Source organism: Lithobates pipiens, unplaced genomic scaffold (genome assembly GCF_037356315.1).
Source record: "Lithobates pipiens isolate NorthernLeopardFrog02 unplaced genomic scaffold, aLitPip1_a1.2 Scaffold_16, whole genome shotgun sequence".
Classification (NCBI taxonomy): domain Eukaryota; kingdom Metazoa; phylum Chordata; class Amphibia; order Anura; family Ranidae; genus Lithobates; species Lithobates pipiens.
In genome coordinates this window covers 319831182-319843858 of record NW_027507748.1, presented here as the reverse complement: position 1 = coordinate 319843858, position 12677 = coordinate 319831182, and the positions used below count along the sequence as shown (strand labels likewise).

At 40.0% G+C, this 12677-nt stretch overlaps 1 protein-coding gene across 1 annotated transcript in view; it reads left to right on the top strand.

The window, feature by feature from the left end:
• Nucleotides 1-8737, top strand: part of LOC143982728 (cornifelin homolog B-like) — a 45366-nt gene extending 36629 nt beyond the window's left edge. The window contains exons 5-6 of the mRNA XM_077481689.1: nt 3212-3312; nt 8607-8737. Of these exons, the coding sequence (XP_077337815.1) occupies nt 3212-3304 (93 nt within the window). The 3' untranslated portion in view covers nt 3305-3312; nt 8607-8737. The remainder of the gene's footprint in view (nt 1-3211; nt 3313-8606) is intronic.
• The last annotated feature ends 3940 nt before the right edge of the window (nt 8738-12677 follow it).

The window sequence follows — 12677 nt, the reverse complement described above, 5'->3', positions numbered from 1 at the left end:
ATGTGTAAGGTTACTCTAGTTACATCATGTGTAAGGTTACTCTAGTTACATCATGTGTAAGGTTACTCTATTTACATCATGTGTAAGGTTACTCTAGTTACATCACGTGTAAGGTTACTCTAGTTACATCATGTGTAAGGTTACTCTAGTTACATCACGTGTAAGGTTACTCTAGTTGCATCATGTGTAAGGTTACTCTAGTTACATCACGTGTAAGGTTACTCTAGTTACATCATGTGTAAGGTTACTCTATTTACATCATGTGTAAGGTTACTCTAGTTACATCACGTGTAAGGTTACTCTAGTTACATCATGTGTAAGGTTACTCTAGTTACATCACGTGTAAGGTTACTCTAGTTGCATCGTGTGTAAGGTTACTCTAGTTACATCACGTGTAAGGTTACTCTAGTTACATCATGTGTAAGGTTACTCTAGATACATCATGTGTAAGGTTGCTCAGTTTACTTCCTGAGGTCCTTTTTCAGGTGTCCACATCACTGCATGATTGATATGGACATTTCTTATTGGGGGTGGCAAGACAGGAGAACTCATAGAGGTGGTGAAGGGACCAATGTCCCAGAAGATAAGAAGCAGGAAAAAACATCTGATCCCCAGGGCAGAAAATTAGCATGGCTCAGAGAGACTTTGATCCATAACACTCCAGGGTGGCTTAGGAATAGGTGTTTGTAATCAGGACTGAGGAGTAAGAGGACTGATGAACAATACACTATTTAAACTTAATTTTTGCCTCGAGTTGGCCTTTAAGAAGTAGTTTAGTTATAAACAGGGATTCCTGGAGTTAAAGTGATACTAAACACATGCTGTTTAATTTATATTATCCCTTCTCTTTCTGTATGTGGATGATGGCACTCTAATTATTTTTATTTAACAAAAAAAAAATCAAAGTACCTTTTTTCCTGTCACATGACCAAGCTCTTTCCCAGCCTTTAGGGAAACAGTGGCAGGAGGAGTTTCTAGTCTTCTCCTACTGGTCACACGTTCAATTGAAAAAAACAAGCTTTGGGATACAGAGTAAAAATAAGTTATTAATATAAATAAATTGTTTTACCACTTGCTGACCAGCAAACAATAACATTACTGCTGGCAGGCACCTTGATGTGTCAGTACATCCCCCCCACTCAGTGGCATGGTCTGTGACTGTTATGTCAAACGGACACAGGGGATTGTGGTGCTCAATCTCACCTAGTAAACAAAAGTCATGAATAGCATCCATTCATTGTTTACTACTGTGTGCGAGCTGTGATTGATCACATGGTACCTGGGACAATCACAGCACCCTGTACCATGTGATAGCTGTGGCCAAGCACAGTATTACAATAGTAATCAATCATGAACAAAAGCCATTCATAAAAGTTCAAACATTTGCTGTTAGAATGATTATCATTTTAATTACATACTCTTATCAAGTCAGTATCCCTGATCACCATCACACCAGTCATATGATGATGCTGTACTGCACTGGTGACAGTATGTAAGAAAGAAAAAAAAAACATTTTATTTAACTTCTTTGTTTTCCAAAAAAAGTGACAAAACATCACAACTCCAAAGAACTCAGTGATGATTAAATACCACCAAAAAAGCTCTATTTTTGTGAAAAAAAATTATATAAATTTAATTTGCTTACAGTGTAGCATGACTGAGCAATTGCCAGTTAAAGTAGCGCAATGCTGAATAGCAAAAATCGCCCTGGTCATAGGTGTGCACAGCCTATTGCATTAGGGTGTGCACCTCAAAGCTTAACCACCGAAAGATTCCCCCCCCCCCTCTAATGACTAGGCCATTTTTTGCGATACGGCACTGCGATGCTTTAACTGAAAATTGATTCATTCAAGGCTGTACCAAAACAAAATCCTACATATTTTTGGTAAAAAAAAAATAACTTTTTTTTGCAATAAGCGTATATTAAGTGATATGTGCAAAAGTTATAGCGTCGACAAAATAGGGAATATATTTATCGCATTTTTATTATTATTTTTTTTTACTAGTAATGGTGATGACCAGCGATTTTTAGCAGGACTGCGAACAAGGGGTTAACTGTGTCCTAGAAAGGTGTTTCTAACTGTAGGGGCAGTGTACTAACTAGAGAAGGGGAGAGATCACTGTTGCTGATCAATAGAAACAGCAGATCACTTTCTACTTCCCTGTCAGAACGGAGATCTGTCTGTTTACATTGTATGATCCCTGTTCTGGCTCTATCTGGTGCGCCCTTATAGCCCTTTAGCCGCCCCCTATAGCCCTTAAAGTGGCCGCCGTACATCTACGATGATTCGCACAGGGGAGCCAAGCTGCCGCCGTATAACGACGGTGGCTGGTTGTAAACTAGTTAAACATATTTGTGTGTGTGTGCATGTATATATACACAGTATACTGACAGTGTCAGCAGAGCAGTGGTGTTGTCAGTATGGCAGAAATTGGTGTCAGTAGGGTAGTGGACAGTGTCAGTAGTTTTTATTTGTTTTTTACAATATAAGGGGCTTTGGTGAAATATCAGGGGCCTAAACAGGAGGAATCTGCACCACATAGGGTGATTAGAGTGTGCCCAGGCACACCTGGCACACCCTGTGTGCACAACTCTGGCCTCGGTCATGAGGGAGGTAAACTCTTCCGGAGGTCAAGTAGTTAAATTGTCATACAAATATATATTTGAAATAATATCTTTATTATTTTTTGGCAATAACATGGTGTAGGCAGATTTCTGCCAGTCCCAGTCTGTGTCTCAGAATAACAGGGAGATGAAGTCTCCATCAATCAAGATGTAATGCCCCAACCCCTTTGTGTTTAGCTGTTTAGTGAGCATGGAGGAGGAAGGAGGGAGTGGGCTGTCATGATCTGTTCAGATGTGTTAGAGAGGAAATGTTCAGAGTAGAAAATACACTGAAAACTGAGCATGTGCACTAGCTGCCAACATTGCTCAGCAAAATCCCCAACTGCAGTGGGGACATGGACAGGAGGGAGAGACAAAGAACAGCAGGATCAACCATTTTTTTTTGCAGAATACAGAAAACAAATCCTATAGTGATCGAGTACGTATGATCAAGCATTACAGCATTTATTGATAGTTTTTTAATGATGTGGGTTTAATGACACTGTAATCTTTAAATACGCACAAATCGTATACAATTTCTTAAGCTAGAGGAATACATTTATGTGCTTTAGCTTGCTAAATACTACTGTATGTTGCCTCTTTTAGGGTACTATATGCAATGATGGCCTTATGATGCTTTTCTGTGGATGGTGTGAAGTGTGTAGAATGGCTCGGGAAATTAAACGTTATCGTCGTTAAACTACGTGGTAAGTCTTTAAAAACGAACCTCAATTCCAGCATATGTTAATATAGAAAAGTAATCTTATATACTGGTGTTACATAGCAAGGTTTTAACCTACTTGTGTGAAATTTTCCCTACAATCCAAAAATATACTGACAGGTTAATCGGCTTTTACCCTTGTGTTCCTATAATGTATAAGTATATATATGGCTGACGCAGTTCTAGGAACATGTATACTATAAGAAAACATAGACAATATTTAATTGTGGGTTTTAAACACACCAATAAGCCTCAGATTGAACAAGAATTTGCAAAGTATCAAGCAGATTTATTAAAGCCTCGTATAACTATAACTGTCTCTCACACTCAGCCCATCTTTTACACCTCTGTTGCTGATCTGCTAAAAATGTCAGTTGTGTGGCATCCTTGGCACTGCACAGCCCCATGTCACAATCCTTTCTTTGTAATATAATACATGTATTTACCCTAGGTTCACACCTATGCATTTTTTAGTGTGTTTTGCAGTTTTCAGAAACGCACTACAGTCCATTTAACATGCTTTCCCATGATGCGCGTTCATATCTACACTATAAAAAACATTGTGCTGGATCTACTCAAAAAAAATTGAGGCAACTTTTTGTATTAGCTTTTTAAGTCAACTAAACTTATTTTTGTCTGACTCATTAGACTTTTCATGTTTTAAACTTAGTTGTTTTAAGTAAAGCCAACTGAATTTTTTTTCAATTCATAGACCATAGTGTTTTAAGTTAGGAATGCATACCTTAACTTGTCTGGAACTATATTTTTAAGTAAAGCCAACTCAATTTTTCAAGTTTATAGACCATAGGTTTAAGACCCCTTTCACACTGAGCAGCCCCGCTATCGACCGTTGTTTTAGCTGCAATTTTCACCCGATATCTGCAGTTCAGGGCTTATAATGCGCTCCAAAGAAGCTGCTGGCAGGACTTTTTCTGACACCCTGCCAGCACACCGCTCCAGTGTGAAAGCCCTCGGCTTTCACACTGGAGTGAATGGAGCTGCTGTTTCAGGGTGCTTTGCATGCACTATTTATAACGCTATAGCGCCTGCAAAGCGCCCCAGTGTGAAAGGGGTCTAAGTAAAGCCAATTAAATTTTTCCAGTTTATAGACCAGAGGTTCAAGTAAAGCCAACTCAATTTTTCCAGTTTCAAGAAAAGTTTAAGTTAGGAACACATACATTAACTTATTTATTTCAAGTACTTATATAGCACCGTCAATTTACGGAGCGCTTTACATATACATTGTTTATTCACATCAGTCCCCAAAACCAAACCAGCTGAAACATTCATTTTTGTGGTACAAAATAGTTTTTAAGCCTAACAACTGCCGTTCCCTCACCCTGCATTTTGGTTGCGTTCTGCAGAATGCAATAAGTGCAAACTTTGCATGCGCACAAGTGAGTTGTCTTAATAGGTGTATACAATGGACGTATATGTCCATTTATTATAAAGATATTAATCGGCAAATAAAATAAACATTTTGGATGGTATGTTAAAGTGGTTTTAAACCCTTACAGATTAAGGCTTACCTGTAGGTCCAAGAAATATCTCCTAAACCTACACGGTTTAGGAGATATTTGCCGAAAGACAGGCACCGCTGTCTACGGCGCATGCGGCGTAGACAGCGGCGCGCAGGCGCACTGAACGCGGCACCCGTCAACGGTGATACGCCGCGTGTGGCGGCTCCCGTGCGCATGCGTGGGAATGACATCATCGCGGCTTCGCCGAATGACAGCGGCGGAGCAGCGAGACCCACCGAGAAGATGGATGCGCCGGACTACAGGGGACACAGCGGTGACATCGCTGGCTCCTGTGTCAGTTAAGCGATGCATAGTAGCCCATTATGCTTTACCTTTGCAGGGAATGAAAGAGGAAGTAAACTCATCAGGGTTTACTTCCTCTTTAAGCAACATTTAAAACATGTGAATGATTATTTGTTCAATGTTCTCTCTTACCTTTCAATGGCATGGCTTTGTAGCGACTTGTAAAAATTCTTGTCACTGGTGGCGCTCTTTTGTCATGATGGGCCTCAAACGTATGGGAACTGCTTTGTGCAGGCTTTCAAAGTTCCAAAAGACATCAAACTCTTTAAAATATACAGCATCAAAACTCGTGCGGTTGCATCTTTGGCAAACATCTGCTTCCACAATTTCAGTCAAATGAAAAGATAATTTTTTTTATGTAACTCAATTAGAATATTAAAATGCACATACTTTACAAGTTTTGTCTTTCAGGTCACACAAGTGAGAAAGGGGCCTAAGGCTTTGTTTACACTTATAGTTGAGGGGGCAGTAAAAACATTGGGCTGAGCCATATTTTTACTGCACCCAACCACTTCCCCTTAAGCTGGAAAGGCAGTGGATAAAGGTGCACATAAGCCTTAAAATGTATCCTATCCCTACTTTAATATCCCCACTTTAACATTCTTTTTTGGTCAGAAATCGAAATACAGTTTGTTTGCGCAAACAAAAAAAATTTTTTTGGAGCGATTGTCTGAAATTACCAGAAACCAAGAAGCAACTGCAAAAAAAAAACAAATAAGTATAAGATACCTTTCTATCTTTTTACTGTAGTGCTTATTCCCAGGGGGACTGCTAAATATGACCCGGGTCTCCCTAGTACAGAGGCTGCCATCTACAAGCACAGTTCCATGAAAACCAACAATAGAAGATCAGTCTAAGGGATGCTGAAGAACTTGAAACATGAGAGGGTTTTTAGGCCACAGGATACTAGTCCAAAACATTAATAGCAATCAAGGGGAGGATGCACTACTTAGTAGAAAATCCTTACGGGAGCAGCACACACTACAATCCCAAATTAGGTCTTACAATGTCTCAGGAGCTGTCTGCCACCCATCATTGTCAGTGAGAGAGATAAAAAAAATCCTTCTCCAGACCAGGGCTACAGGAATGTGCCCTCCAGAAAAAGTCCATTAGCAAACTCCTCCAGGTCCTCAGCTCAGCTCCTGCTGAGGCCCAGGCCAAAATCTCTTGTCTCAGTAGCTCTTTCCTAGGAGCAGCAGCCCTGGAAGAACTGGAACCTCATGCTGGTCATTTGACTCTCCATGTCCTATATCAGTGATGGCGAACCTTGGCACCCCAGATGTTTTGGAACTACATTTCCCATGATGCTCTTGCTCACTGCAGTGTAGTTGAGAATCATGGGAAACGTAGTTGCAAAACATCTGGGGTGCCAAGGTTCGCCATCACTGTCCTATATATTCATCTTGCAGAAGCAGGTTGAAGAAATCAAACACCCAGCCTGAAAACCTTGACCAGACAAAAACAATCAATTGCTGCTCCACTGACTGCAGTGAAGCCAAGAACTAAATGTAGCCAGCAGTCTGACTAGAGGAGGGTGCTACATTACTAAGACTCCATTCGCACAGGGGCAACACGACAAGACTCCATTCACAGAACGAGACTGGAGGGACTTATGGACTTTATAGGCACCAATATAGCACAAATGTTTTTCATTAAATAATTTATTGTTATTCCAAAAATATACAAAAATGATTAAAAATCTGAAATAGATGGTACATTCATTCACCGAGACCTTAATCAGCAAAAAATATAGGGTCCCGTGCTCATGCTGGGCATGAGCACGGAACCCTATATCAGCATATCATCACTGTGAATTTATATCTACACTCTAATTCTCAATGGCTTCTTGTTGGCTATTTTACTATACTAAATAATTATATGAGTTGTAGTATGATATATTTTTTGCTGATTAAGGTCTCGGTGAATGAATGTACCATCTATTTCTGATTTTTTATTATTTTTGTATATTTTTGGAATAACAATAAATTATTTAATGAAAAACATTTGTGCTATATTGGTGTCTATAAAGTCCATAAGTCCCTCCAGTCTCGTTCTTTGTATACATTCATTGCGGACGATGGCACTTGTTCACCCAGTAAATATATTTGGGATATCCACTTGTACCACAAAGTGATTGAGATATCCCTCATTTTTCCGTTTATCAAGACTCCATTCACACAGGGGCAACACGACAAGACTCCATTCACACAGGGGCAACACGACAAGACGCCATTCACACAGGGGCAACACGACTTCCAGCGAGACTTTGGGAGGCAACTTGGACACGACTTGAGTATGAATCACAGCGCGACTTGAGGCAACTTACAAGGCAGGCAACTTGAAGTTGCCTCCAGAATAGGAGACTTTACCAGTGGCCAATCACATAATAATCAGCCCTGTGGGAGGGAGGGGTTTGCCTAGAAAACTATTTTTACTTCCTGGAAAGTTGCTTCAGTTAAAGCAGGGGGTCCGCCGGGACTCCGCGTTTTTTTTTTTTTTTTTAAAGCCAGCAGCTACAAATACTGCAGCTGCTGACTTTTAAAATAGTGACACTTACCTGTCCAGCGCGCCCGCGATGTCGGCACCCGAAGCCGATCTCTCGATCGTCTCTCGGGTGCTGCCGCCGCCATCTTGGGTATGGGAAACAGGAAGTGGAGCCTTTCGGCTTCATTTCCTGGTTCCCTACTGCGCATGCGCGAGTCGCGCTGCGCAATAAGGATGGACCCGCTGCCTCTGGGATCTGTGTGTTTCCCAGCAGGCAGCGGGGGACTTTCGGAAAGGGGCGTAATCTACGCCCCTTTCCGCAGAGAGCTATCCCGGAAGTGGGTGCAGATACCTGTACTGTACAGGTACCTGCACCCCCCTCCCCCCTGAAAGGTGCCAATTGTGGCGCCGGAGGGGAGGAGGGTTCCGATGAGCGGAAGGTCCACTTTAGGGTGGAGCTCCGCTTTAAGACAGGGGATCCGACTTAGGAGAAACTTCCATTGAAATCAATGGGTACAAGTTGCCTAGAAGTCGGATTGAAGTAGTACAGGAACCTTTTCTGAAGTAGTGTGCATTAAGACGGCTCTCATTCACTTACATTGAATTTATAATGTTGCACGACTTGAGGCAACTAGGGATGACTTCAAGTCGTATCCAAAGTTGCCCCTGTGTGAATGGACTCTAATGCTAGCAGCATAAGGATTAAAAAGAGTTAATGTTGATTGTGAGATTTTAGTTCTGCTTTTATGGTTGACAAAGAGTGATATTGCTGTTTATCTCATTGTACAGTCGCAATAAAACTTTTTAGTGTGCTGATATCCAGTATGATCGCTTTATTGATTGAGATGAGGTTTGGAGGTCTGCCAAAGGTCTACTTTCTATGGAGCAACTAACTTACCTTTCTTTATTACATGTACTGTCCTCATACTTGCTATCAATTATGTATTTTTTTTTTTTTTTTTTGCACTTTCAGGCTGCTAGCAGAATGCAACCACAAGAGAAATCCTCCAGACTATTGGAGTACTCCCTAAGAAGGAACTGTAAAACTGAATCTTCATTTTCTTTTTCTTTTTTTTTTACAAATAAATGCTTTATATTAATAAATGTGTTGATGTATCTTGTATTTGTGTATTGAGATCTAAAGTCTAAAATCACACTATCTTAATTAGATGTAGTTAATACATTATTTGTGTACCCTCTATTGAAGGTGGTAAGGAGATAGGGACAATATAAATGATCCATCAGACCACATGGAGAGAATTAGCAGAGTTGAGTGGAGCTGCAGAGGAAGAGACATGCTGAAAAAAAATAATAATGGTAATGGACTGGGGGGGGGGGGACCCCATGCCGTTTTTTCAATGAGTTTTATCTATATTGCCAAGACCCGACAATTAATTACAGTCACGATCAGTTTTAAATGACAATTTTTCCTTTAGAAATGTCATTTTGCTGTGGTACTGTTCTTCACGGGAAAAATGTGTCACTTTACAGGCATACTATAGATACCCCCCAGAAACGATATTTAAAAGAATATTTCATTTTTATTGTTTCACTTTAAGCATTAAAAAAATCACTGCTCCCGAAAAAAAAAATGTTTGCATTGATAGATGTCCCGTGGGGCAGGACCCAGGTCCTCAAACACCTTTCATCACAATAACTTGCATATAAGCCTTTAACCACTTCGCGCCCAGGCCAATTCTGACATTTCTCTCCTACATGTAATATTCCTAATTTTTTTGCTAGAAAATTACATAGAACCCCCAAAAATTATATATGTTTTTTTAGAAAAGACCCTAGAGAATACAATGGCGGTCGTTGCAACTTTTTATCTCGCACGGTATTTGCGCAGCAATTTTTCGAACACGTTTTTTCTTCAGGAAAAAAAACTGTTTCATGCTTAAAAAAAAAAAAACAGTAAAGTTAGCCCAATTTTTTTGCATAATGTGAAAGAGGAGGATACGCCGAGTAAATAGATACCCAACATGTCACGCTTCAAAATTGCATGCTCGTGAAATGGCGCCAAACTTTGGTATTTAAAAATCCCCATAAGCGACGCTTTAATTTTTTTTACTGGTTACATGTTTTGGGTTACAGAGGAGGTCTAGAGCTAGAATTATTGCTCTCGCTCTAACGTTCGCGGTGATACCTCACATGTGTGGTTTGAACACCGTTTTCATATGTGGGCGGGACTCATGTATGCGTTCGCTTCTGTGTACGAGCTCATGGGGACAGGGGCGTTTTACTTTTTTTTTTTTTTTTTAATTGTTAATTTTATTTTTCACTGCACATTGAAGTTGGCGAAAAATCCGATCTTTCAGAACGTGATGACGTAATTTCGTTACGATGGGACTACATTCAGGCTAGTAGCCAATAGCTTCGATGTAGGAATTTGATCTGAGCATGCGTGGCACTTGGTCTGATGAAAATGCTCTACACATGATCGGATTAGGTCCGTCCGGCCCAGTTGGTCGGGAAATATTTCCAACATGTTGGAAAATTGGGTCGGACGGAGATTCGGACGGAATCAGTCCGATACATACCACACACAGTCGGATTATCTGACGACACGGTCCGATAAGACTCATTCTGACAGATTCTCCGACCGTGTGTACAAGGGCTTAGAGTGTGCCCAAAAAAAAAGGTCAAAAGTTGGAGCATTCAATTACCCCTGCATCCAGAAAGAGTATGGACGCAGGGAAATATGTGCTGATAACAGTAAGATTAAATAGACCAACCCGGAAGATGAAATGTGCTGCCTCTTAACTGAGCGCTCCTTCAGAGTCTAAAAAGAGGCCATATGAGGTATAAGAGCACATATGAGATAGTTGACATTCAATCATGATGTTGATCACGATTGCCATCAGCTGGTGCAGTGGGTGGGAGGGACTGTGCAAAGACATCACACGATCACCCTCCCTGGAGTCCCTCGGCATCACGGTGTGCTGCGCAATTCCACCCCCACACAGAGGGGCAGGACTGCATCACGCGTCATCACACCGTCAATGCACGAATTATGTTGTCTGCCCAAGCTGGAACGCAGCGCGGTGGAGGCCTATAAGGAACTGCTATGCCAATTAGTGGGTGTCCCGAGCTTGATTGGAGTCAACCTGTGGTAAATTCAGTTGATTGGACATGATTTGGAAAGGCACTTGTCTATATAAGGTCCCATAGTAAACAGTGCCTGTCAGAGCACAAACCAAGCCATGAAGTCCAAGGGATTGTCTGTAGACCTCCGAGACAGGATTGTATTGATTCACAGATCTGAGGAAGGGTACAGAAACATTTCTGCAGCATTGAAGGTCCCAACAAGCACAGTGGCCTCCATCATCCATGAATGGAGGAAGTTTGGAACTACCAGGACTCTCCCTAGGACGGGCTGCCTGGCCAAACTGAGCGATCCTTGGAGAAGGGTCTTAGAACGGTGACCAAGAACCCAATGGTCATTCTGACAGAGCTCCAGCGTTTCTCCGTGGAGAGAGGAAAACCTTACAGAAGAAAAACCATCTCTGCAGCACTCCACCAATCGGGCCTATATGGTAGAGTGACTAGATGGAAGCCACTCCTCAGTAAAAGGCACATGAGTTTGCCAAAAGGCACCTGAAGGACTCTCAGACCATGAGAAACAAAATTCTCTGGTCTGATGAAACAAGGATTGAACTCTTTGGTCTAAATGGCAAACGTGATGTCTGGAGGAAACCAGGCACCGCTCATCATCTGGTGAATGGAAGAAACTGCCCAAAAAGAGGTATGCTAAATCTTGTAGCATCATACTCAAAAAAAACTTGAGGCTGTAATTGGTGCCAAAGGTGCTTCAACAAAGTATTGAGCAAAGACTGTGAATACTTATGTACATGGGATTTTTTTATTATTTTACTTTTAATAAAAGTAAAAAATACTAAAGATTTCAAACAAACTTCTTTCATGCTGTCATTCATCATTATGGGTTAGTGTTTGTAGAATTTTTAGGAAAACAGTCAATTTAATCAATTTTGGAATAAAGCTGCAACATAACAAAATGTGAAAGAAGTGAAGCACTGTGAATACTTTCCAGATGCACTGTATGTATATATATATATATATATATATATATATATATATATATATATATATATATATTCTTTTGTCATTTTTTTCTATTTTTTCACATCCTTTTCATCTTTAGTTGTATTTTTATTATTTTTTCATATATTTGCACATAATAATTTTGAATATACTTGTATTATTGGGTGTAACTTTTAGTGTTACTTTTCAGATTTTTGTGATATATGCATATTTGGACCCCCTTGGTTTCTGCTTTTTATTGTCCATACTTAAATTTTTTGTGAACTGCATTATTTATTTTAGTCACTAGATGGCGCTGTTATTATTCAACTTGTGGTTTATGGGCAAAATTGAGCCCTGGGAATTTTGCAGAGCACTTATATTTATATTTCTTTTTTATATATGCTCTTAATTTTTTTATTAACAAATACAGTATTTTTCTTTTTAACAAGTACTTTTTATTGACATTTTTTCAAATTTGTACAAAACATGCACAATAAAAAAGAAAAGGAAAACAAGAGGGTGATCAACCTGCACAACCACCAATCGGTTAGCTTATTAATCTCACATCTATATGAGAGACAAATCATTAAGAACAGTGACATCTCAAAACAGTAACAGCAGGTTGTTTGTATAGAAAAGGAAAATGGTTAAACAGATCTCACGCACCTCTAATAGAGATATCAACCTAGTGTTGGTATTGCAAAGCATATAAAAATAAAACATTTAAAAAGCAACAAAACCTTGCTGCATCTCATTCTCATAACCAAGTAACCAATGTACTGTAGATATTGCATTGACCATCGCACATCAAGATCCTCATGCCATGGTACTTAGAAGGTAAATGAAATACTTGGGTATTAATTGGATCCCCAGGAAGACTGCCTTTAATCTACAGTAAGACTAACACTGCAGTAGTCTTAAGGAAAACAGTATTTTTTAATATAGATTTCTTGTTTTATATTGTTCTTGTTTTATATCCTTTGGATAGCCATACTCCTTA